Source organism: Diadema setosum, chromosome 21, assembly GCF_964275005.1.
Source record: "Diadema setosum chromosome 21, eeDiaSeto1, whole genome shotgun sequence".
NCBI classification, from domain to species: domain Eukaryota; kingdom Metazoa; phylum Echinodermata; class Echinoidea; order Diadematoida; family Diadematidae; genus Diadema; species Diadema setosum.
The window spans coordinates 15428621-15456551 of NC_092705.1; the positions used below are offsets into that span (position 1 = coordinate 15428621).

Below are 27931 nucleotides of genomic sequence, written 5' to 3' on the forward strand. Positions count from 1 at the left end.
CACAAAGTTGTCTGCTACACTACACGCGACCAGTACATACGGCACTATGCACGCGACGGCTGGTGGAGGTGCAGTGCACACGACCCGTAGGCCTACTTGACATCTATATCTTCGAGCATACCCACATTACACAACGCAGCAGAAAGTGGGAAGACTCGATCGTTCAAGTCGAATATCAGGTGACAGAATATAATTGTCAACACTTCAAATTGTTCGGTAAGTTTCAAAACAAGTGACCGCGTACAATAGTTTTCAGTGAAGGTGAGACATGCAAATATTATGATTTTACGAGACGAAATCGTGAGAGTTGTGTAACTTTATTATCTACAGTCCCGTGTACGTAAAATTGCGCTGTGTTGTGTGGCGGGTGTGCGACAGTGGTGGTGCGTCGCCGGTGCGGTGGTAGGATTGGCAGTGCAGAAGTGGGGTAGGCAGTGGTTGCATACCGGTCGGTAATCGAGCTATCGTCATCGACCTGTCCCAGAAGCTTGCCAGAGCATTATTTTTTATTCTTACATAGTCAGTAAGTGGTAGTTTATTCGGTGGCACTTCTGTGCTTCGAATATTTACTTTTTTTTCTTCATCGTAACATGTTTTCTTCCGAATTCACGACATCCTGTTCAAGCTGTTGCGTGTTGCCATTGTCATTGTCATTGTGGCATTGGAACAGATCAGTGACAGATGTATCCAATTGCAATCAATAGGCACAGGCACAGTATCATACTACTTACTAGGCTAGGTAGAATGCGTGATAGGGTGGATATACTCACCCAGGGGCACTCCTTGTACACAGTCATGTCCATGGACCTACCAACCCCTATTGTATTGGTAGGTCCATACTATCTATGGGACTGAACGCTTCGCGTTCAGGCTGGTCGCAGTTTAATAGGGTGGGTATAGGTATAGCCTCGGTATAGAGCCTTTAGAGGGTCTAACATTTTGTATGATCGAGATTGTCTCTGAAGAAACAAACAAGCCTGGAATTGGATTATATCGTAACAAGGAATTATTACAATTAATGTTTTTTTTTTAAAATCTTTTTTATAGTCTAGAAGGAGTACTGTAGTAAGTAATCTGCTTGACTGAAAGATCGGTCTGTATCAGGTCGTTGGGGATATGTTCTGCGGAGACTGGGTCTGGCTTCACGGATCCCCTCCAAGGAGAGTGATAACATCAAAAATATAGAAGACTCCTCTGGACAGATGGATCTTTCTGTCTAGTAATTTACTAACTAGTCACTAACCATGGTAACTGCAGGTGTATGCATGCCGCCTCTTATTTGATCTGTTCAGTTTTTCTTTTACTCTCTACTAAAAATAGTATATTTCAACTTACCGCAGTACTCTTCAGGGTTAATTCTCATCTGTTAATTGTTGGGGTTAGAGAAAAAGTCCAGTAGACAATGTACCATACCTGTATTTGTCGTCCTGTTTCTCTCGATCATCTCAGATCCTCTCCATAATAACAGACTAGTATTCTTATTAACTGCAAAAAAGAAAAAGAAAGGATAGTGTTCAAATCTCTCAAATTCAAATTATGTGGTGCACATGTATGGATATATATTAAAAAAAAATCAATTTGTAACTCTCAAAAAGAGTAATTTTTCTTTTGCTCAAGATTTAATCTCAACTTATCTAGTTGAATTTTGCATGACAAATTAACCCATTGAGGATGAGGTCTGAGTATATTCGGGCAGGGGTCTTTGGGAAATATGAGTTGTAGCAAAATCAAACTGTCTTCAACAGGTTATTAAAAGTAGGAATCTAGGTAAGAGATATTGTGTGGTTGAGGAATTTGGTACTGTCTCATTTTGAAAATAATGTTTGAATGAGAAGTACTGCATCCAGTATGGAGATAAGTGACAACTCTTGTGTTCCGTATGCTCATACAGATGAGTCTTGGCAGGCGAAACTTTGGTGGACTTGTGCTTGCTGTTGCCGCATCTGTGATAGGACTGGTTTCTTATCTGTCCTATCCAACACCCACAAGACATCCTCAGAAATCATCATCCAATCACCAGTTGAACAGGTCTGTACCCTGCCACCAGTTTTGACTGGATAGTTGCCGTTACGTAGAATTGTACCAGTAATGCTTGATTTTCATGATTGAGCACTCGGCCTCTATTGTAATTGTAGGCATGTTTATTTCGTGTACAGCCAATTTGCCGCTGAGCATTAGAATGGGCACTGATATCCAGGATTAGATCCTTAGGGGTATGTACATATGTGTAGATTGTAGATTGTCAGTCATTTTGTCAACTACTAACTAGTATGATTGTGTACTGTAAAACATGATATATTTGCGGCACGAAATTTTCGCGAATTGGAGCCGACAGCCTTTTTCGTGGCATGAAATTTTCGCAAATTGCCACTGGCGGTCATTGCATGTATAGACAAATTTTGCGTGCATTTTAATTTTGCGAATCTTGGCGCTTGCAAAATTCGCGAAATTAACCCGTTTAGGACGGTTTGCTTTGGCGAGCGAACACCCCCACAGACGGACAGGTTTTCCAAAATCGAGCCCGAACCGAGGGTTACTAAGGGGGTGTGACTTACGGTCCCACTTTACCCAATCATCAAATTGCCGTGTATGCGGTGTAGGAATCCGCTTTCTGATTGGATGAATAACGACCGCTCATGAATAATAATGTCGCTTCCCTTCGCTATCTGGGTTCGCGCGCGCGGTTTGAACTTCACGTACTGTACGATCGTCAATTTACGTTCCCTCGTCAACTCAAATGAATAGCGTCTTTTATTATTGGGCACCAGGCTATGCCGAGGGTGTCGGAAATTTCTACTACGTTATTGTCTTGAATTTACTGATTCATGGAGGCAATCTTTTATGGAAACTGTAATCCGTTGATCACAAGCCTTCAAAGTCTTTCAATGAAAAGCGATTGATCGGAGGATTGTGTATAAGGCTTGCGTATTTCCATTTACACGACTGTAAGACACGCCAAGTAAATCTCGTATTGTGGCGATATCAAAGGCACACGAACCCACTCTTGACTTCCTGTTGTTCACAAAATTCCTTACCATAGCTAGTCAATGAATTTTGGAAACAGAAGGAAGTTTATTCATTGTATACAACATTTGAAAATCTGTTACACCTTGTTTGTCCCCGCTACTTGTATCCAAATACAAAGCTCGCGTGTCTGTAACAGAAGCACGTTGCTTTATTTCAACACTAGGCAAACCATCAACGATGTAATATCACAAGTAGAATTGGTGATACTGATTTATCAAAGTCGAATTTCGTAATAGAATAACGTCCACTTGAGTTTATTTCTTGGTTCTGTTGCAGTAATTCCCATAAAATTGACAAGAGCCTGGAATATGTTCAATATTCAAACAAATCTTTGCATCTTTCTAACTTTCGTTGAGACGAATAGAAATGCATAATCCACGCTTGCGCGATAGCTGCCATCCCCTGAAGAAGTCTGTATAAAGAAGTTTGCTTCCTGAAATTATCAATCGTGACTACCTACAAATTTCGATCATGCGACTTATAATAGGTTTTCATTGGATGCATACAAGATATCACCGAGTGGATTTGTGAGTTTATTATCGGGGTTTGATTCTGCTATTTTTCTGTGCGATCTTACAATTCCTTTACAACTTCGACGTAATGTCGGGAAGATAATGATTATTCACTATGTATCAAGTAAAATGAGATTTCACACAGTGATACAAGACATACATTTAATTATCATAAAAAGTAATCACCAACCTAGATGAGTATCGTTATTTCTTACATAGAAAAAAAAAAAACTAAGAATAAAACACCGGTCCTGTTTAAGCCAGTTGACAGAACATGTATGAGCTCTTCAGATGAAACAGGGGAGCCTATACGATGAGAAGGAAAAAAAAAAGGAGAGAAAAATAGGCTGGTCATCTAAATTTTGTTTGATTGACGGTAGATAATCTGAAAAGATTTTTCAAACGTAATGTAAAATTATACAAGATGAGGTTTGCCTACAACCTGTGTTTTGGTAATATCTTTCTACGTTTTATATAATACATATGTATATGTATATATATATATATATATATATATATATATATATATAATATACATACATATATAAATTTTATGGGCAGAGTATCTTGGAGAAGAGAGTCACCATCAATGATAATATTCAATCTACATGTTTGTATATGGGAATGAAGAAGGGGATAGCTGGAAAGGAAAGTGATGAGATGTAATGAGATAAAATGAAGGAGCACTAATTGAGACAAATGTATTACAAAGGAAGAGCAAAACGGCAAAAAAGGGCAAAAGGGTACAACATTATGCAAATATTTTGCAGTCATTTTCTGTGTACGTTTGCCTTCCAATTTCGAAGTTACGTAATTCAAAATAGCCAACAACAAAAAAGAGAGAAAAAAAAGATAGCGCCATGAAGATGTTCATTCAACCTCGTTTGCCTTTTACTATGTCCTATCACTACAAAAAATGTAGAATTAGCACAATTCAAATTAGAATTCCCATCGAGAATTCAGATTCGCATCAATGTGAGAGAGTGTCTTTTCAGACAGGGTCGCAGGTGAGCATTTCCGAGTTCGTCGGAGAAGTTCATTCATATTAGAAACAAAAAGGTTGACCACCCGGCAGCTGATAGAAGAAGACGACACGACCATGGGAGAACGGCGAGCACATGTCACACAAGCTTGAAGGTCTAATCATTACATCACTTCAGAAAATAACGAAAAGATGATATGTTTGTTGAAATAAACGACATTTCTCCCGACATTCTTCGATCTCTCATAACAGACGGTTAATTTTGCTCAAATGATCTTCTCTTATGTCATGAGTGTAAATCAATATTATTTTGTTTTATTGTGTATACCAGTCATCGCCCGATAACAGACAGAAAATGAAGTACATTCTCATTCAATAAGCATAATGTATAAAGGAAACGAGCATTTGCTGCAATCGTTTATGAATATGAAAATGCTTCAATGCGATTTCACGAAGTCTAAAGGAATGAATGCAAGTAGGTCTACCTAAATACAGAGATGTATAATGCAATTATTATTAAAAAAAAATACGCAGCCACGATAAGTGCATAAACCACTTCAATAGCAGCATGAAAACATTTGATCACATCAATATATGAGATGGACAAGAACATTTCATGCTTTTATTGCTCGAAATTCCTTGCTCCTAAACAAATAGGAGTGTTCAATTGAAGCGACGGGTTATCACATCTCCGTCTCTCGCAAAACTGAATCATCACTTCGCAAATTTGGAGTGCTTTCTACAAATATACATGAAAAAGGTTTATTTTTTTTTTAGGCATGAGTTACCATATTCTACTGATTATAAATCGATTGAGATACAAAACGGTAGTGTGTTGCTAAAACCACTATAACTCAATGATCGCGAAATCATTTGACTTGTGAACTTCCGAAAGAGATGGACTGAAAAACCCAGACTTCTAAACGTATAAATAATTGACAGAGCGACTATAGCCGAAAATTAGCATATTATGAAGAATTCATACAAAACTAGAACCAAAAAAGACTAAACAGTCGACATCACCATTGTCGGTATCGTCGTAATATGGGATGTAATTTTATTTTGACTGCCTGTTTGAAATGCTGCAAACATCAAATACTGAGCATCAATATTTTTATTTGTGAATTCTAAGCGTATGAGAGAGAGAAAGAGAAAAAAAAAGACAACTTCTGCCGTATGTCTTGTTTCTCGCTTTATTGCAGCGTATGTCATTGTCGAAGTTTAAATTCTGTAATACATGTTCTTAACAAGTACATGAGAACTTGCACATTGGATTCCCAACAACCATAAAATCATTGGGGTCCGTAAAAGCGGTTACGTAATACATACGATGCATATCATTATAATGCATTCTATGGACCGGTGCAGAATAAAGAGACTGTCTGTAATCGGCCTTTGAACTTCTCTATTATGCTCATAATCCCCGACTTTTCAGATGGCATCTACGAGTGCGTCTTCGGAATGTTTTTGTATCAACATCCTGTCTATTCAAGGAGGTACAATGTAACCTGATACTCTGGCCACCTGGTCTATTCAAAGTATTCTTGCCTATAACACGCGCACATGTTAGGCTGTGTTTCACCATGATGAATATAATTGTAAGACCCCATAGTGGCAATATCGGCTCTTGCATTGTATGAAAATGATGACTATTATACAGTATATCCTCTATTTGGTTCGTTGGCCGAGTAGATTTTTTGAACGATCTTATAACATAATCACGCTGTCATTCATAAGTATGAGAGAGAGAAAAAAAAAGCTTCAAGCAACATCGACGTTGATTTTCTCAAACCAATCTTCCATTTGAGTTTGTTTCTTGGTTTTGTTTCAACAATTTTCATAATGTTGACAAGAGCCTGATGGCAGGGATGGGATGTTCAATATTCAGATAAATCGTTGCATCTTTCTTGCAATCTTTGACAGCTAATGGTGACTAAACCTGCGAACTCCATGCATTTTTGTATAAAGACGTTTGCTTTGTGAAATTATCCATCATGACTGCCTCCAGATTTCGACCATAATTATATGACTTAGGTTTCCATGAGATGAATAAAGGAGATCAACGAGCGCATTTGTAAGTTTACTGTCGGGTTTTATGTTGCAAATTTTATGTGCAATCATGATTTCCTTACAACTCTACCGTAATGGCGGGAAGGTATTGTTCACTGCACATCACTTGAAATTAAATGTCACACAGTGATATGATAATCATCAGCAAACGGGATAGATTATTGCTATATATATATATGTATATACAGGCCTCGAATTACCCGGGAGGCACAAGGCAATTTGCCGCAATGCCCTATCTACTTGCCGCAATGCCTCTCTCAAAATTACCATGCTTACTGCAGCTTTTCCTTGCTGCCCTTAAAAAATTTTGAGAGAGAGTGCCCCTAAAACCAAAAATTGCCTGTCCCTAAAACTGGCGAAATTCGAGGCCTGATATATATATGAAGAGTTTGTTTGCAAAAACCGATAAGTCCATATTTGCCAAATGGAGATATTTGCCATTAAAGGTCAAGAAAAATAAAGAGAATAATAAGAAAATTTTTGCTTCTTTTGACCATAACTTCAAAAATATACCTTTATATGTAGTGACCAATATATCATTTAAAAGGTATTATTTTGTACTTTATGACAGAGATCGTACTTAAAAATCTTCAAAAATGGACTTATCGGTTTTTGCAAACAAACCCTTCATATATATATATATATATATATATATATATATATATATATACACCTATTCAAGTCAGTTGATGGAGCATTTATGAGCTCTTCCAGTCTGCAAACGAAACATCGGAGTCTATGCGACAAGAAGAAAGATTGAGAGATAAAGAGATAAAAAAAATAGGCTGGTCTTCTAAATTTAGTTCCATGGACGGTAATCTGAACACACTTTTGCAAACGAAATGAAATATTACACACGGCTAGGTTTGTCTATAATCTGTGTTATGGTGATATCTTATGAGATTATATATAATAATACGGGCAAAGTATCTTGGAAAGGTGATCGCCACCACCAATGGGGATATTCAATCTAAACGATTAATTGTAGATGATGGGAATGAAGAAGTGGATAGCTGGAAATGAAAGTAATGAGATGCAATGAGATAAATCGAAGCAGCACTAATCGAGGCAAATGTATTACAAAGGAAGAGCAAAACGGCATATTCGAGTGTTCAAAATGGTTCAACATTATGCAAAGATTTTGCAGTCATTTGTGTGTGTGTGTGTGTGTGTGTACGTTTGTCTTCTAATTTCACAGTTAGGTAATTCAAAATCGCCTAAAAAAAAAAAAAAAAAAATCGCGCAATGAAGATGTTCATTCAATCTCAGTTTCCTTTCACTATATCCTATCACTTCAAATTACGTAGCCTTAACACAATTCAAATTAGAATGTCCATTGAGAATTCAAATTCGTCTCAATATGAGAGAGCGTCTTTTCAAACAGGGTCGCAGGTGAGCATTCCCGAGTTCGACGGAGAAATTCATTCAATTAAGCAACAAAAAAGGTTGGCCATCCGGCAGCTGTAGAAGAAGCCGACATGATCATGGAAGTATGGCAAGCACAAGCCACACAGGCTTGAAGGCCTAAAGTTATTACATCACTTCAGAAAATAAGGAAAAGACGATATTTTTGTTGAAATAAACGACATTTCTCCCGGCATTCTTTGATATCTCATAACAGACAGCTAATTTTGCTGAAATGATCTTCTCTTATGTCATGAGTGTAAAACAATATTTTTTTATTGTGTATACCAGTCATCCCCCGATAAAGGACAAAAACAAAAATGAAGTACTAACAATCTCATTCAATAAGCATAATGTATAAAGGAAATGAGCATTTGCTGCAATCGTTTATGAATATGAAAATGCTTCAATGCGATTTCACGAAGTCTAATGGAATGAATGAATGTAGGCATACCTAAATGCAGAGATATACGTAGACATAAAAAATACACAGGCACGATAAGTGCATAAATTACTTCAATAGCAACATGAAAAAAAAATTGATTACATCGATAAACATGAGATAAGACAAGAACATTAATTTCATGTTTTTATTGCCCGAAAAACCTTGCTCCTAAACAAAGTATTCAATTGAAGCGATGTGGTTATCACATCTCCGTCTCTCGCAAAATTGAATCACCACCTCGCAAATTTGGAGCGCTTTCTACAAAGAAAAAAAAAGAAAAATCGGGTTTTTTTTCCGGTATAAGTTGTCATATTTGACTGATTATAAATGGATTGAACTCAATGATCGAAAAAAAAAATTGACTCGTGAACTTACGAAAGAAGTGGACTGAAAACACTTCAGACTTCTAAATGTACAAGTAATTGACAGAGCGACTATAGTCGAATATTAGCATATTATGAGGAATTCATACAGAACTGAAACAAAAAAGACTAAACAGTCGACATCACCATCGTCGGTATCATCGAAATACACTTTGTATGGGATATTATTTTATTTTGACTGCTTCTTAGAAATGGTGCAAACATCAAATACCGAACATCATAATTATATCTACAATTTTTTGGCGAATGCTAAGCGTATGAGAGAAAAAAAAAATGCCATATGTCTTGTTTACTCGCTTTATTGCAGCGTATTTCGTTGTCGAAGTTTAAATTCTATACATATATGTTGGTTACAACCACATGAGAACTTGCACATTCGCTTCCCAACAACCATAAAATCATTGGGGTCCGTAAAAGCGGTTACGTAATACATACGATGCATATCATTATTAATGCATTCTATGGACCGGTGCAGAATAAAGAGACTGTCTGTAATCGGCCTTTGAACTTCTCTATTATGCTCATAATCCCCGACTTTTGAGATGGCATCTACGAGTGCGTCTTCGGAATGTTTTTGTATCAACATCCTGTCTATTCAAGGAGGTACAATGTAACCTGATACTCTGGCCACCTGGTCTATTCAAAGTATTCTTGCCTAAAACACGCACATATGTTAGGCTGTGTTTTACCATGATGACGTGCACATGTGACGCTGTGTTACGCCATGATGAATTTACGACTTCGATGAAGTAGCACAATCGACTGCGTTGTTTGTATGCAGTACATCCCCTACTCGGTTTGTTCTTGGCCAAGTGGTTTCTTTTTTTTTTTATGATTTTATAACATAATCAGAATATTATTCATGACGGTAAAACTCTTCAAACAACTACAAGTAACATCGCTGTCATGATAACAAACAGACACAAAAACATTCACATACATCACATGCATGCAGGGACACGCAAAAGATTTACTTTTGAATTTATTCAATTCGCCGAGTTTTGGTAAATCCCAGGACTCGGCAGCGGAAGAAGAAGGCCAACATTTCATGCCAATAATCGTAAGCAGGTTGCCATGCCGAGATGGCTTTCATAGAAAATCCATAAGTACGACATTGCATTACTGATATAACACGAAGTAGTATGCTACAATACTTTATCATGTAAATGTGTGCTAATAAGGTAGGTGCGTGCACGCAACGGTCTTGACCGCCGCACGCACGCTTTTCACTTGAGTGTGACAATTTGCATACCGATGCAAATGAGATCGCCAGAGCGTGCGGCTGGTCGCTCGTCATTGGTCAGTTTCCCGACCGTTGCGAAGGTCTGAATGTCGTGAAAATTGCACTTATGTTTGTCAATATTTTGCTTGTTTATAGACATAAGATATGACCAATCATCACAAAATGTTCACAGATGACAACTTTGATGTATGTAGTCCCACAAAATATAAATCATTTTCAACATAGGCATCGTATTGTTGGTGAAATTCTAAGTTTAAAAATGCGTGTTCATTTCACTCTCTCAGCCCGAGTATACTCGGGACCAGTCCACAGCCTGGAAAACGTCAGCCCGAGTATACTCGGGACACGTCCTAAACGGGTTAAAATGCACACGAACATTCCTCGTTTTACAGTATCTCTTATTTTGTTGGCTGGGATGAGTATCTAGGTGATGGGCTGTTGCACTAGTAGAGAAATGACAGATAGTTTGCAAATGAGCTGACTAAATATTGGGGATAAAACAACTCTACAGGTATTGAGATGTAGTAACACTGTAAAACCAGAAATTTTCATGTGCAAGAAACTTTGGCAATTTCACGAGGAGTCGAGATTTACTATTAAAGGAAAGTGCAAGTATGAAAGTTTTTGTCTGCACAATGCATTGAATGCTTGTACTTGTAGTATACTCATAATTTTTTCAAGGTTGGCAATTCACGAAAGTTTCATGCTGCAAAAAAGGCCATCAGCTCCAATTTATAGTTTCATGCCATGCAGATGTCTCTGAGTTTTCAGTAATCCTCAATCATTATTGCAATTATTAATGATTGTGTAACTTGCTATGATTGCATTGAGAGCTCACTGAATTTTGTTCATTTTGATTCTTACTCATCGCATGCAATGTTCAGATTGCCAGACATGTCTCTACGTAGCAAGACCTGCCAAGAAGCCTTCTGGGGTATGTTTGTAGCTGATGCCCTCTCCATGCCAGTCCATTGGTACTACAACACCGATGACATCCAGCGGGACTTCGATGGGTGGCTGACGGGTTACGCGGCACCTCGCAAGAGACACCCAAGCAGCATTCTCACCATTTCAGCCACAGGTTTGTAAATACAGGAAATTGTTTAAAAGATTATGAGAAAGTTTAGTTCTGCTTTTGTTTTGTCAGTGATTCGATCGATTTACAATAAAACTAGAAATATTTGTGGCATGAAACTTGTTGCGAATTGGAGTAGACGGCCTTTTTTGCTGCATGAAACGTTTTTGAATCGCCACTAGCATTCAATGCACTGTGTAAGGAAAAAAAAATGTGTGCATCTTACTCTTGCAAATCTTGGCTCCTCACAAAATTTATTAAATATTCATGCACATAAAACTTTCTGGTTTTACAGTAGCTTGCTTAGGAACCAGGAAGTTGTTACTATTTTTATTATTGTTATATGTTGAAGGAAAACACAGCTTGGACTGGTTTGCCTTCCAGTTCAAAATCAATCATAATGAACATTGCTCAATAGCTGTGTATCTTTTTGTTTGTTTGTTTATTTTATGACTCAGACTTCAGAATGGGAAATGGTGATATATTGAGATATATCACGATTATGAGGACATTTTGAATAAAAGGCTTTTAGGCTAGGCACGAGTATCCCTCACTCACTTTTAGGTCACTCCATCAAATTCCATTCATTCATATAGTAACATAATTCACTCGACAGTTTCGACCCTATATTTGTTGCACTCTAGTTGCTTGTTTCTCTGTTCAGCTTGTCCATGTCAGCCTTTTAGAACTTGATCATTTTCTTTTGCCATAGCAGATTTGTGAAGAGTAGAAAGATATGAACAAGCATGTATACACTCAGCAAAAAAAAAAAGTAAACGCTTTTTCAAGTTTAGATTTCCCATACAATATTTGGCTGCAAGCAAATGTATTATATATCATATTGAAGGTAATTTAATTGGCTTTCAACCTGGTACGTTAACAAAGTGGGAAACTTTACGCATGAGTGAACGCAATTGTTTTTCTCTTCCAAGGCACAAAAGTAAAAATTGCAAAACTGAACAAGTTGTCATTGATGCGTATGTGCTCTTCCATGGATCAATAATAAGAAACAACAACTTTCACTCAAAAAGAAACATGAGTGAAGTTGCAAAAATAAACCTTTGATCTCTATGATATGTCTAAAGCCCAAAAGATCAATGAAGGCCAAAAATAATGGAGGAAAATAAAGCATCTTATGTCAAATCCAAATTCAAATGAATAAGAGAAGAAGTAAACATTAACAAAAATGGTAGAAATATGAGGGTTTTTTGTCAAATTTAGAAATTGTAGATAATGGTTGGTTCTTGAAATTGTCACATGGACTCTTAAATCACTAGATTAAAAGAAATAAATAAAGAAATTCTGCTAATTTAACCGTCTTTATGCTTATTATTCCCTATGTCATTTGAAGTTTCACTTGAAAGAAAATTCTTATTATTCCCCTTTAGTTTCCCATTTTGTTTTTCTTAGAGGTTTTAAAGAGATAAAGAGAACAAAAACATATTTTTCCTATTTCATTCATGTCTCTCATTGTGTAAAACTGGTCTTTTGTTGTCAATGTTATCGTGAAGGGCATTTGCAAATGAAAGATATCATGTCAATTTTTGCAATTTTTGATTTTGTGCTTTGGAGGACAAAAACGAATGTGCTCACTCATGCCTGAAGTTTTCTTTGTAATTAACCTGTTAGCTTACTAGCCAATTAAATTACCTTTAACATGGTATATAATACATTGATTTCATAAAAATCTTCTATGAAAAATATGACTTCGAAAAAGTGTTTACTTTCTTTTTTTTTTTTTTGCTGAGTGTATATGCCACTCTGAGGATTGGGCTTTATAGGTTTGGTCTTCTTTCTCTGAATGGAATTGCATTTATTATATACTTCAATATTGAGCTACCATATAGTGTAAGAGACATATACATACAGACAATAATTAAATGACCGAGAAAGCAAAAGATATGAATGTTTGCTTATAATGAATAAATCATTTGTTTGTTTGTTTGTTTTTGTGTTTCTCTCTGGTAGGTGGCGCAGGAAGATCGACTTTCAGTGGGAAGAAAAAGTCTGTCATTGGTGATGTGATACTCCATAATAAACTAAAGTTCTGGACCAAGAATGATCGATCGATTCACTACCATCAAGGTAGGGGTACAATGCCCTGGGAATGAGTGAAATGTGATTAGTGGAAGCTTTCCAGTTTACATTGAAACATAATTGGTTTAGAACGTTCAGGTCTTAAAATTATTATGACTTCACTGACTATAAATAAATCTTCCTAAAATGAATGTCATAAAACAAAAGAGAAGGAAAAAATAAAAAGGAGATGAGTAAATGTAATTTGCAAAGAAAATAAATTCAGTCGTGTTGATCTGATTTTTATAACCAAACCAATAAAGTTGCCAATTCAGTATGAACTCTGTCACATGTCATGTTAATGCAAATACTTTGTCTTCCTATCTACTGTGATTGAGGCTTTCTTTCATTCTCTACAGGCATGTCAGCTGGGGACAACACCCTCAACCTACACTGTGCAGCCAGGGCAGCAATTCAAGCCTCAAGATTAGACTCCGAGCCCGCTTCAGAGGAGGATGACCTATTAGCAGCCGTCATGACAGACTACGTCCAGTTCATGACAACGCCAGGAACTCACAACGACACATACGCCGAGTCGTGGCATCGAGAGTTTTTCAGGTACGTTCTATAATTTGTAAGAAAGTTTTGTGTGACTTAGCAGGCACGAGTTTGGGAATGTGTGAGTGAGGGACTACACTGAGCTTGGAATAAAAGGATTGTAGAAACTGTCCTGCAAAATAAAGGGTTGACACAGAGCTGGGAACAGAAGGGTTATAGAAAATGTATTGGCAAGTGAAAGAGTCTACACTGAGCTGAGAATAGAAGCGTTATAGAAACTATCCCTCCAAATGGAAGGGTTTATACAAAACTGGGAATAAAAGGGTTAAAGAAACTGTCCTACCAAATGAAAGGGTCTACACAGAGCTGGGAATAAAAAAGTGATATAGACTGCCCGAACGAATGAAAGGGTGTACACATAGCTGGGAATAAAGGGTTATAGAAATTGTCTTGCCAAATGAAAGGGTCCACACTGAGCTGGGAATAAAAGGGTTATAGAAATTGCCCTGCCAAATGAAAGGGTCTACACATAGCTGGGAATAAAGGGTTATAGAAATTGTCTTGCCAAATGAAAGGGTCCACACTGAGCTGGGAATAAAAGGGTTATACAAACTCTCCTGCCAAATAAAAGGGTCTACACTGAGCTGGGAATAAAAGGGTTATAGAAATTGCCCTGCCAAATGAAAGGGTGTACACTGAGCTGGGAATAAAAGAGTTATAGAAATTGCCCTGCCAAATGAAAGGGTCCACACTGAGCTGGGAATAAAAGGGCTATAGAAATTGTCCTCTCAAATAAAAGGGGCTACACTGAGCTGGGAATAATAGGGCTATAGAATTTGTCCTGCTAAATGAAAGGGTCTACACTGAGCTGGGAATAAAAGGGTTAGAGAATTTGTCCTGCCAAATGAAAGGATGTTCACTGAGCTTGGAATAAAAGGGTTATAGAATTGTCCTGCCAAATGAAAGAGTCTACACTGAGCTGGGGATAAAAGGGTTAATACAAACTCTCCTGCCAAATGAAAGGGTCTAGACTGAGCTGGGAATAAAAGAGTTATAGAATTTGTCCTGCTAAATGAAAGGGTGTACACTGAGCTGGGAATAAAAGAGCTATAGAAATTGTCTTTCCAAATAAAAGGGGCTACACTGAGCTAAGAATAAAAGGGTTATAGAATTTGTCCTGCTAAATGAAAGTGTCTACACTGAGCTGGGAATAAAAGGGTGAGAGAATTTGTCCTGCCAAATGAAAGGGTGTACACTGAGCTGGGAATAAAAGGGTTATAGAAATTGCCCTGCTAAATGAAAGGGTGTACACTGAGCTGGGAATAAAAGGGTTATAGAAATTGCCCTGCCAAATGAAAGGGTCCACACTGAGCTGAGAATAAAGGGGCTATAGGAATTGTCCTGCCAAATGAAAGGGTGTACACTGAGCTGGGGATAAAAGGGTTATACAAACTCTCCTGCCAAATGAAAGGGTCTACACTGAGCTGGGAATAAAAGGGTTATAGAAATTGCCCTGCCAAATGAAAGGGTGTACACTGAGCTGGGAATAAAAGGGTTATAGAATTTGTCCTGCCAAATCAAAGGGTGAACACTGAGCTGGGAATAAAAGGGTTATAGAAATTGCCCTGCTAAATGAAAGGGTGTACACTGAGCTGGGAATAAAAGGGTTATAGAAATTGCCCTGCCAAATGAAAGGGTCCACACTGAGCTGAGAATAAAGGGGCTATAGAAATTGTCCTGCCAAATGAAAGGGTCTACACTGAGCTGGGAATAAAAGGGTTATAGAAATTGCCCTGCCAAATGAAAGAGTCTACACTGAGCTGGGGATAAAAGGGTTATACAAACTCTCCTGCCAAATGAAATGGTGTACACTGAGCTGGGAATAAAAGGGTTATAAAAATTGCCCTGCCAAATGAAAGGGTTCACACTGAGCTGGGAATAAAAGGGTTAGAGAATTTGTCCTGCCAAATGAAAGGGTGTACACTGAGCTGGGAATAAAAGGGTTAGAGAAATTGCCCTGCTAAATGAAAGGGTGTACACTGAGCTGGGAATAAAAGGGTTATAGAAATTGCCCTGCCAAATGAAAGGGTCCACACTGAGCTGAGAATAAAGGGGCTATAGGAATTGTCCTGCCAAATGAAAGGGTGTACACTGAGCTGGGGATAAAAGGGTTATACAAACTCTCCTGCCAAATGAAAGGGTCTACACTGAGCTGGGAATAAAAGGGATATAGAAATTGCCCTGCCAAATGAAAGGGTGTACACTGAGCTGGGAATAAAAGGGTTATAGAATTTGTCCTGCCAAATGAAAGGGTGAACACTGAGCTGGGAATAAAAATGTTATAGAAATTGCCCTGCTAAATGAAAGGGTGTACACTGAGCTGGGAATAAAAGGGTTATAGAAATTGCCCTGCCAAATGAAAGGGTCCACACTGAGCTGAGAATAAAGGGGCTATAGAAATTGTCTATTGTTATAAGGGTTATTGCTATAACCCTTTTATTCCCAGCTCAGTGTAGACCCTTTCATTTGGCAGGACAATTTCTATAGCCCCTTTATTCTCAGCTCAGTGTGGACCCTTTCATTTGGCAGGGCAATTTCTATAACCCTTTTATTCCCAGCTCAGTGTACACCCTTTCATTTAGCAGGGCAATTTCTATAACCCTTTTATTCCCAGCTCAGAGTTCACCCTTTCATTTGGCAGGACAAATTCTATAACCCTTTTATTCCCAGCTCAGTGTACACCCTTTCATTTGGCAGGGCAATTTCTATAACCCTTTTATTCCCAGCTCAGTGTAGACCCTTTCATTTGGCAGGAGGGTTTGTATAACCCTTTTATCCCCAGCTCAGTGTATAAAGGGGCTATAGAAATTGTCCTGCCAAATGAAAGGGTCTACACTGAGCTGGGAATAAAAGGGTTATAGAAATTGCCCTGCCAAATGAAAGAGTCTACACTGAGCTGGGGATAAAAGGGTTATACAAACTCTCCTGCCAAATGAAATGGTGTACACTGAGCTGGGAATAAAAGGGTTATAGAAATTGCCCTGCCAAATGAAAGGGTTCACACTGAGCTGGGAATAAAAGGGTTAGATAATTTGTCCTGCCAAATGAAAGGGTGTACACTGAGCTGGGAATAAAAGGGTTATAGAAATTGCCCTGCCAAATGAAAGAGTCTACACTGAGCTGGGGATTAAAGGGTTATACAAACTCTCCTGCCAAATGAAAGGGTCTACACTGAGCTGGGAATAGAAGGGTTATAGAAATTGCCCTGCCAAATGAAAGGGTCCACACTGAGCTGAGAGTAAAGGGGCTATAGAAATTGTCCTGCCAAGTGAAAGGGTCTACACTGAGCTGGGAATAAAAGGGTTATAGAATTTGTCCTGCTAAATGAAAGGGTCTACACTGAGCTGGGAATAAAAGGGTTAGAGAATTTGTCTTGCCAAATGAAAGGATGTACACTGAGCTGGGAATAAAGGGGTTATAGAAATCGTCCTGCCAAATGAAAGGGTGAACACTGAGCTGGGAATACAAGGGTTATAGAAATTGCCCTGCTAAATGAAAGGGTGTACACTGAGCTGGGAATAAAAGGGTTATAGAATTTGTCCTGCCAAATGAAATGGTGTACACCGAGCTGGGAATAAAAGGGTTATAGAAATTGCCCTGCTAAATGAAAGGGTCTACACTGAGCTGGGAATAAAAGGGTTATAGAATTTGTCCTGCCAAATGAAAGGGTGTACACTGAGCTGGGAATAAAAGGGATATAGAAATTGCCCTGTCAAATGAAAGAGTCTACACTGAGCTGGGGATAAAAGGGTTATACAAACTCTCCTGCCAAATGAAAGGGTCTACACTGAGCTGGGAATAAAAGGGTTATAGAAATTGCCCTGCTAAATGAAAGGGTCTACACTGAGCTGGGAATAAAAGGGTTAGAGAATTTGTCCTGCCAAATGAAAGGGTGTACACTGAGCTGGGAATAAAAGGGTTATAGAATTTGTCCTGCTAAATGAAAGGGTGTACACTGAGCTGGGAATAAAAGGGTTATAGAAATTGCCCTGCCAAATGAAAGGGTCCACATTGAGCTGAGAATAAAGGGGCTATAGAAATTGTCCTGCCAAATGAAAGGGTCTACACTGAGCTGGGAATAAAAGGGTTATAGAATTTGTCCTGCCAAATGAAATGGTGTACACTGAGCTGGGAATAAAAGGGTTATAGAAATTGCCCTGCCAAATGAAAGGGTCCACATTGAGCTGAGAATAAAGGGGCTATAGAAATTGTCCTGCCAAATGAAAGGGTCTACACTGAGCTGGGAATAAAAGGGTTATAGAATTTGTCCTGCCAAATGAAATGGTGTACACTGAGCTGGGAATAAAAGGGATATAGAAATTGCCCTGTCAAATGAAAGAGTCTACACTGAGCTGGGGATAAAAGGGTTATACAAACTCTCCTGCCAAATGAAAGGGTCTACACTGAGCTGGGAATAAAAGGGTTATAGAAATTGCCCTGCTAAATGAAAGGGTGTACACTGAGCTGGGAATAAAGGGGCTATAGAAATTGTCCTGCCAAATGAAAGGGTCTACACTGAGCTGGGAATAAAAGGGTTATAGAATTTGTCCTGCCAAATGAAATGGTGTACACTGAGCTGGGAATAAAAGGGATATAGAAATTGCCCTGTCAAATGAAAGAGTCTACACTGAGCTGGGGATAAAAGGGTTATACAAACTCTCCTGCCAAATGAAAGGGTCTACACTGAGCTGGGAATAAAAGGGTTAGAGAATTTGTCCTGCCAAATGAAAGGGTGTACACTGAGCTGGGAATAAAAGGGTTATAGAATTTGTCCTGCTAAATGAAAGGGTGTACACTGAGCTGGGAATAAAAGGGTTGTAGAAATTGCCCTGCCAAATGAAAGGGTCCACATTGAGCTGAGAATAAAGGGGCTATAGAAATTGTCCTGCCAAATGAAAGGGTCTACACTGAGCTCGGAATAAAAGGGTTATAGAAATTGCCCTGCTAAATGAAAGGGTCTACACTGAGCTGGGAATAAAAGGGTTAGAGAATTTGTCCTGCCAAATGAAAGGGTGTACACTGAGCTGGGAATAAAAGGGTTATAGAAATTGCCCTGCCAAATGAAAGAGTCTACACTGAGCTGGGGATAAAAGGGTTATACAAACTCTCCTGCCAAATGAAAGGGTATACACTGAGCTGGGAATATAAGGGCTATAGAAATTGCCCTGCCAAATGAAAGGGTTCACACTGAGCTAGGAATAAAAGGGCTATAGAAATTGTCCTGCCAAATGAAAGGGTCTACACTGAGCTGGGGATAAAAGGGTTATACAAACTCTCCTGCCAAATGAAAGGGTCTATACTGAGCTGGGAATAAAAGGGTTATAGAATTTGTCCTGCTAAATGAAAATGTCTACACTGATCTGGGAATAAAAGGGCTGTAGAAATTGTCCTTCCAAATAAAAAGGTCTACACTGAGCTGGGAATAAAAGGGTTATAGAATTTGTCCTGCTAAATGAAAGGGTCTACACTGAGCTGTGTATAAAAGGGTTATACAAACTCTCCTGCCAAATGAAAGGGTCTACACTGAGCTGGGAATAAAAGGGTTATAGAAATTGCCCTGCCAAATGAAAGGGTGTACACTGAGCTGGGAATAAAAAGGTTGTAGGAATTGCCCTGCCAAATGAAAGGGTCCACACTGAGCTGGGAATAAAAGGGCTATAGAAATTGTCCTGCCAAATGAAAAGGTCTACACTGAGCTGGGAATAAAAGGGTTATAGAATTTGTCCTGCTAAATGAAAGGGTCTACACTGAGCTGGGAATAAAAGGGTTAGAGAATTTATCCTGCTAAATGAAAGGGTCGATCTACACTGATCTGGGAATAAAAGGGTTAGAGAATTTGTCCTGCCAAATGAAAGGATGTACACTGAGCTGGGAATAAAAGGATTATAGAAATTGTCCTGCAGAATGAAAGAGTCTACACTGAGCTGGGGATAAAAGGGTTATGCAAACTCTCCTGCCAAATGAAAGGGTCTACACTGAGCTGGGAATAAAAGGGTTACAGAAATTGCCCTGCCAAATTAAAGGGTCCACACTGAGCTGGGAATAAAAGGGTTAGAGAATTTGTCCTGCCAAATGAAAGGATGTACACTGAGCTGGGAATAAAAGGGTTATACAAACCCTCCTACCAAATGAAATGATTTTCAATGAGCTGAGAATAAAAAGGTTATACAAACTCTCTCAGACTCTTTCATTTGGTAGGACAATTTCTGTAGCCCTTTTATTCCCAGCTCAGTGTACATCCTTTCTTTTGGCAGGACAAATTCTCTAACCCTTTTATTCCCAGCTCAGTGTAGACCCTTTTATTTGGAAGGACAATTTCTATAACCCTTTTATTCCCAGCTCAGCTCATAAGCTAACACATAACGGTACATCGTACTGCTTGATCATGCGATCGATGTGCACATCACTGATCAGTCATCTCGGCATACGCTGAAAATATGCTGGAAAATATTCACCCACCTCGATATCGTCATGGAATTATGCCCATCTTTTTTATTTGTTCTCTGTCGAAGTGTCGCAAACACAATCGGGAACGAACCATGATCTCGAACTTATCCTGTCTCTGAAGCAATTTCTTCCAAGCAAGTACTACTACTAGTAAGTCGCGTGCGCATGTACTGCGCTGTGGAGTCACCTGCAAACTTCACCCATGCGGCCATGTCACATCTCGCATGCCAGGAAGGGACCTATTTCTGTAGTATTTTTCCATTTATTGTCGTGCAAACAACACATCTATACATGGCAGCTTCGCAGGAACAACCCATAGTCGTATTGACAGCAATTTCTTAAGAATGGAGAAATTTCAAATCATATTAAAGCTGAAATTCAAGCCGAGAAAACAGTAAGTACACGTAGAATACAGTCGGTTGTGTGTGTAAACAGCATAAGTCACGTATCACGCGCGTACGAACGGAAGTGACTTTGCTACCGGATTATCCCATAATGCACCGTAAATGACGCTTAAATCAACATCCCTTTCATTTGGCAGGACAGTTTCTATATCCCTTTTATTCTCAGCTCAGTCCCCTTTCATTTGGAAGGGTTATACAAACTGTCAATTATTAGATGCTGATTGTGTGACCTTGAATGTGATCATTATTAACCCATTGAAGACGAGTCCCGAGCATAGTCAGGCAGGTATCTATGGGAAATGTGTGTTTGAGCAAAACCAGTCTGACTTCAACAGGTTAACTTTATTCTTAAGCCTTATATTATGAATATGATAGATTTCTCATCTTTCACTGTTTTCCCCTGTGTTGGCACAGACTAAAAGTACAGTTTGTATGCCATTGAGTATCCAATTTTTTATAGTATTGGGTATTCAAAAGGAAACTCAGAGAAAGATGGAAGGAGAGAGAGAGAAAGAAAGAGAGGGAGAGAAGAAAGAAGGAATCAAGAAAGATTAAAGAAAGATGATGATTAAATGGAGAAATGTGAGAAGAGGAGTAGAAGATGATAACAGTTGAGCAAAACAGTAGAGTAGAAGAAACAGCCTTGTCACATGGAGGATTTTAGCATAGGTATCATTTTTTTTTTAAATAATAGTAATATGACCCTATTTTTAAAAAATGTATATAATACTTATGACCCAGTTGATTTTGAGTTCTTTACAATTCACAAGAAAAACAAACATATATATCAACTGCAAGTACAAATGAGAAATACCATATACATTGCAATTCTAATTTTTCTTGAATTGACATTTGTGGACAACTGCGAGTGGTAAAATCAGCAATTTTGGAGTCCAGCAATAGGCTGAAAAAAATATATGAATGCACATCACATTCATGTAGGGCTCACAGTTAACATGTTTTATGTGTTTCAAAATTTACAAATAGCATCTGACTCAAAAAAAGAAAAATGCAAAAGTAAAAACCTGTTGAAATATATGGTGTATACAGTATTTCACTGAGGGATGGGAAGTGTTGAACACTCTTGTCTGCAACTTTTCACGCAGGGACTGGGATATGAAAGGCAGGCCAACCAAGCCGGAAATGGTCATGAAATTCATCGAGGAGCGGCAAGGAGTATTGGAGACCACTCACCTCGATCACAACATTGACAGCGTCGGGGCCTTGGTTCAACCCATCCCTATCGTTCTGCACTATGCCGACAAATCAGAAGACACAGCTGCAAGGGTAAAATAAATAAATAAGCAAACAAACAAACAAACTTACCAAACACAAAGCAACAAGCAAAAAATGAATAAAACAACAACAAGAAAAGTTGAGTGTGGGCACAGGAGTCTCCTAGTGACAACACAGTCCATGCTCAAGTTGAGTATATTATGTGCTTGCATTATCAAGTTAGATGTACAGAGTAGTGAAATCGTTCATTTCTTTAACTTTGGGCAAAAAAAAATTAAAAAGTTCTGGGAATTTTTCCAGATCAGTAATGTCAGTCTCAGCCACACATGCCAGCAAGATGAGGTATTCAAGGGCCCCTGAAATCTAAATGCATGTTGATTTGTGTTGATTTATGATACCCTCAACATCGCTTATGCAGTGAAACGAATATCTAGAAACATTCCATATATTTTTAACAATTTTGTTTTCGTCTATTTTTCTTCAGATTACTTGGGAACGCCCACAAAAAATCCTTCCAAACCAATATTCCTCAGATGACCTCATTTGTCAATTATTGCTAAAGTACTGAAATGTTTAACAAAAGACATTGGAATGCACCTTCCCCTCAACTCAGCATAACTTGCATGTTCCCTCGCCATGTCTTTTGTTAGTCACATTAATATCACAGATGAGGTCATCTGAGGAATATTGGTTTGGAAGGATTTTTTTCGTGGGCGTTCCCAAGTAATCTGAAGAAAAATAAAAGAAAAAATTGTTAAAAAAATATGGAATGTTTCTAGATATTCACTTCACTGCAAAAGTGATGTTGAGGGTATCATAAATCAACACAAATCAACATGTATTTGGATTTAAGGGGCCCTTTAATGTCGTATCTACACAAGTATGCCAGCTGCTTACGTACAAATAGTCACTAAAGTCCCTTCTTTGACATGGATTCAAGAAGAAAAAAAAATATTATATCCTGTTCATTGTAAGTTCTTGTGCAAAGTACCAAAAACGCAATGAGGAAAGGAAGTTTTGTTTTGTTTTGTTCCGTTTTAAGAGGGAGAGGGAGAAAGGTTGGTTACTGGTCTTCAACCAAAAACACCATCTACCAGGGTAGATATAATATACTGTCAGTTGAGAGAAACTACTGTTATCTGGGATGACGAAATATGTGCTTTTACAACCTTACTGAATATCTCTTACCTCTTATTAACTTTCTCATTACAAATGAAGAATGTAAATCCTACTTGTTCACTTGTTGCTGTGTCACATATTTAGTAATTTAAACTACTCGCTTTTCAGTTGCATTGGATATGATGACTTGATGTTTTTTTTTTTTTGCTAATTGTGCCGTCCCCTCTCATTGGCAACTAGATTCCTTTCCTATGGCAAAGTGAGTTGACTCTTGTCATATAAAATACATAATTATTTGTATGCCATACAGCAAGCTGTAAAGCTGGTTCGAATGACCCACGGCTCGGTCAACCTGGACCCATTTGTGGACGTGTACGCCCGCACCCTCCACGCTGTTCTGAACGGGGCCAGTCTTCGGGAGAAGGCGGAGGAAGCCCTGAAGACACCACCTGTGGGAAATGCGCGAACATGGAGGATGGTGCAGGAGTTTTCCAGAAGGGCGGCCCAGTAAGTGAACTTTGGGCAGCGAGCTTCTTCTTCTTCTTCTGATTAAGTCAGCCTCCTTCAGTAGGCTGAAGATTCTTGCGTACTGTGCTATTTACATAATAATACAGTTTATTTACAGATGTTTACAAGCACATAGAAAATATGAAGAAAATAACTAGCCACTGTGATCAACCGTTAGTCGGTTTCGGAATGATCCCACAGATGGCACTGAAACAATTTCTGACGACAGGGAATTCCATCTCCTTACAGTTCTTGGGAAGAATGAATGGTGATGCGATTCAGTTCTCAAGTATGATACCTGATAGGAATGTGGTTGCGTGGCTCTCGTCAACTGAGTAACCTGTTTGATACTATAGTCCTATGCTGAAAGATGAGTAAGATTATTGTGTATTTCCTCCCTTAACCCTTGAGGACAGACTGATTTTGCTACAACACACGTTTCCCATAGACGCTTGCTCGATATATACTCCGAACTTGTCCTCGGTGGGTTAAAGATTCTCTTTTCCCCTAGCATTATATATGCAGATCCATTAGAATGCATATAATTTTAGTGGGACACATCATCAAATTACCCAGCGTGAGGAGTATTATACATTCACCTTTTCAAGAAAATAGCTTCATTTTCACAATATCAGATTTTAAAAAATTTCCCTCAACTGGGTAATGATATGCAATATGGATAATTCCACTCCCTTTCCTTCTAAACAAGGTATATGTCAAGTGCTCTTTCATTATGTTAGAGATCTGAAAATAAGTAAAATTACAAAATATAACTACCTTCTTATGAATGGCAGTACATAGATTAAACCACTTTTACATGTCCGAATTTCCCCCCATTCATCATTCCTTCATCATTTCTTTTTTTGTCACCATCATCAAATGTACAGTGAATCTTCTCGTGTTCAGTAAAAGGCACATGGCGCCCTCTTGTGTCGAATTTTGTTCCAGGTACAGTAAAGGATCTGATAGACGCCTGGAAGTGTACCAGAGTGCCGTGGGTCAAATGGGTCTGGCATGCTACATCCAAGGAGCCATGACCTCTCTCTTCTTCCTAGCCCATGAGTTCCATGATGACTTTGAAGGCGGTGTGCTCACCAATACAAATTGTGGAGGTCAGTATATTGACCAACACGCTGTGCTCCTGCATAGAAAAACTTGCATGCGTGCCTTATGACCAATGTTTGTGACATATATTTTGTGATTTATTATTTTTTTCAATACACACTGATGGGAAATATATATTATCTAAATGACAACTGAGCAAAAAAAAAAAAAATCATGAATTTTGCAAAGTTGGTGTTATTCACAAATTTAACAAGCCGAAAATATTAACTCCTATCTCGTCATGAATGTGATGTGCAAGCATACATAGCTGTGTTCACCACTGTACCCCATGATTGCAAATTTGATAACCACTCGAGATTGCCTGGAAGTCCCGATACATGAAGCAGGGCTCGAAACTAACGGTGGCCCGGTGGCCCGGGGCCACCAAAATTGAAAGTCGGGCCACCAAATTTCAAAAAAGGGCAAATTTGGTGGCCCGCCTTGGGCCACCAAAATTTTTTGAAAAGTATGTCAATTAATTCGTAACTTTTTGCGCCGGAAATTAGCAGTTATATTTGTTTAAAGGATGGATGAAAAGGACTGAATGAGTGCCTGAGAGTGAGTGTTGCGAGTTTGTTGAGGTTTATTTATGAGTAGATGTATGTCCAACTTCCTATTCTTACTATGACTGGATAAAACTTAGATATTTGACTCATTAAAAAAACAGGACTTTTAATGTTTTTTTATTGTTTGTTTTTTTCGGGGCCACCAAACTTTTCTTTCGGGCCACCGAAAATTTGAAATTGAGGATTTTGGTGGCCCCATCGGGCCACCAAACAAAAAAGTTAGTGTCGAGCCCTGAGATTATACTTGCTAAATATATGGAATTTATAAAGTAGTGTACACTGTTGAAATTTGTTCTGTGAAATAGTAGAGCACTGGCATTGTGGATGATTTAAAGAAAATAAAATTTGAATGCACTATATCATGTTATGTCCCAACATATACATTATCAACCAAATTGCTTTTGATGCCACTCAGGCCTAATGAAAAGGTTAAGAAGGTAGCAAGGACTATCTATGCATTTGGCTTGAATATAGTCCAGTGTTGAATAAAGTGTAACAATGTATAAAAGCATTTAAAGCATATATTCTCATGCAAAAATTCATAATTATAGTGAATGAGCAGCAAATATTTTTACATCCTGCCAAATCTGTACATACAATGATTGCTCTAGGGAAACACTAGACATGGTGATTATAGTCTGGTGGTCATCTAGACAGTAAATTTTTTTGATTGATAATTGTGATCGTGGATCACAAAACCAACAAAATGTTGCTTACCCTAATTTTACAATAGGAATCAAAATATTAAAGTGAAGTGAGGTCAATCTAGTCGATCTTCAGTTTTTTAATAATTTCTGAAAGAGCAAAGTTTGGGATCTTGAAGCGAATTGGAAATTGTGTTTTTTCCAATTTTTCTGGAGCACTTTTTTGTTGAATAGTGTGATTACAATTTACATATGTCTTGAAGGCCCTTTTTCATTTCTTAAAACCCTTGACATGCTCCTCACTTGCAACTGATCACTTTTGAAAGGATTGTGCCACTGCGTTTAAAGTTGGCACCAATCATGAATACATGTATAATGGGTGACACGACATTTGCTCCTGCAACAATTGCTCCGGTCTTATTTTCTCCAAGGACTTAGGGTTAGGGTTAGGGTTGTGATAGGGTTTCAGGTTTATTTTGATGTGAGGATTAGGATTAGGGTGAGGGTTATGTGTTTGAGTAGGTTTTATGTTGGGCTTAGCCTACAGATATTTCATGGGAGTAATTGTCGCAGGAGCAAATGTCATGGAACCGTATAATGTGCTTAATGAGTGCAAAAAAAAAAAAAAGATCAGCTTAGTCTGATAATCCCTTAATAGTGGTTGCTACAGAGCTTTACATCCTGTTTTTTGTCACATTCATTGCTCAGCTAGCATAGCTTGGTAAGATTAAGCACTTGAATAGACCCTATACTTTGGGGCCTCTTTTCTCAGTTCACACTTTTGTAGCGTGTGTGCGTCCTTTCAAATATTCAGATAGGTACTCAAAGAATAGTCCATTTGAAGTGAGTTATACATCATTTTAAAGCTTAAAGTCTGCTCTTTGGGAATCTATATGCCCTTGACTAAAAATCCATGTCTGGCGACCTTCTTGTTGGTTTTGTGATGCAGGGTCTTGATGTATTAAAACCTGTTTATTCGTCTGTCTGTACTTTTGCAGGTGAGAACTGCCATCGGGGTGCTGCTCTGGGGGCGCTCCTCGGAGCGGAAGCTGCACGTACGGACAAGAGAATTCCAGACCGGTTCAAGACTGGTCTCCACAGCCTGCAGAACGATATCCAGAAAGCTTTGGATAAATAGCAAGGCCGTGATTTTTCTCTCGATGCGTTCAGACTCAAAAGTGCCGGAAGGGCTTCTCAAGAAGAGACAGCACACTCTCTTCAAGGCGCTAGTGTTTGAGACTGAACGCACCCCTACTTGTGATGAGAAGTCAGGACTGTGGTTCTTCAAACTTTAATCAAACTTTGAAAAGCTCTAACACTGTGGAGTTACTCTTTTCAAAGAGAAACTTTCAAGTCCAATTCCAAGCTAACTTTGATTAGTGATAGTAAATCAAACAAAAAAAAAGGGCCACCCAGTTTTGGGGTTCAAAGTCATCTTACATGTCAAACAATGGGCCAATTCAATTTTTATCTTTCTCGCTTACCCCCGAAATGGTTTAAATCTTTACAAAACCAGCTTGCTTATGAGTTAATTCATATTTTATTAACTGGTATGTGTGTTTTACCTGCTTACTCAGCGTGAGCCAGTTATATGAAAGGTCCTGAGTAATGGAAACAAACTGCACAGCATGATAATGCAAGCTGAATGGTCCACATCAGTTGTATGTGATACACGTACATGGTAATTTATACTCACATCACAGTGTGTTATGCGTCAAGAAGCATCCACAGAATTGCTAGAGAAATTTTGCCCCATGCATAGGCCTATCCTGTCAATTTATATTTGTGTGCTCACATGGGAGTTCTTCCCTGTTTTGCACCTGAGATATGCCTTCAGGAGTGGACCAACACGGGTGAAAAGCTTTTCCATTATGGCAGGAGGAATATCTTATGGTATACATAGTATTATGCAAGTTCAATAATGTTTAAAGGTAGGGGATACCTTTTACATACCTCCCAAAATGCAACAAAACATTAAATATGAACCTCAGGGGACTTGTTTAGGCCACTACTGAAAAATTTGGAAGTCAACAGTTATCTACAATTTGAATAATGCACAAAACTCAACTACTCAGTAGTTCTGTGTGTCAGCCACACTTCAGCCTTTTTGTTGCAGTCTTCTGTATTTT

The 27931-nt window shown here is 38.5% G+C and overlaps 1 protein-coding gene across 1 annotated transcript; it reads left to right on the forward strand.

Annotated features, from left to right (window-relative positions):
- Positions 1 to 120: 120 nt before the first annotated feature.
- Positions 121 to 27379, forward strand: LOC140244652 (uncharacterized). Its single transcript, XM_072324272.1, has 9 exons — positions 121 to 216; positions 1892 to 2028; positions 10951 to 11147; positions 13110 to 13226; positions 13577 to 13775; positions 21733 to 21913; positions 23292 to 23488; positions 24437 to 24600; positions 26801 to 27379. Exons 2-9 carry the CDS (start codon positions 1892 to 1894, stop codon positions 26938 to 26940), a joined length of 1332 nt encoding a protein of 443 aa, XP_072180373.1. The 5' UTR covers positions 121 to 216; the 3' UTR covers positions 26941 to 27379.
- The last annotated feature ends 552 nt before the right edge of the window (positions 27380 to 27931 follow it).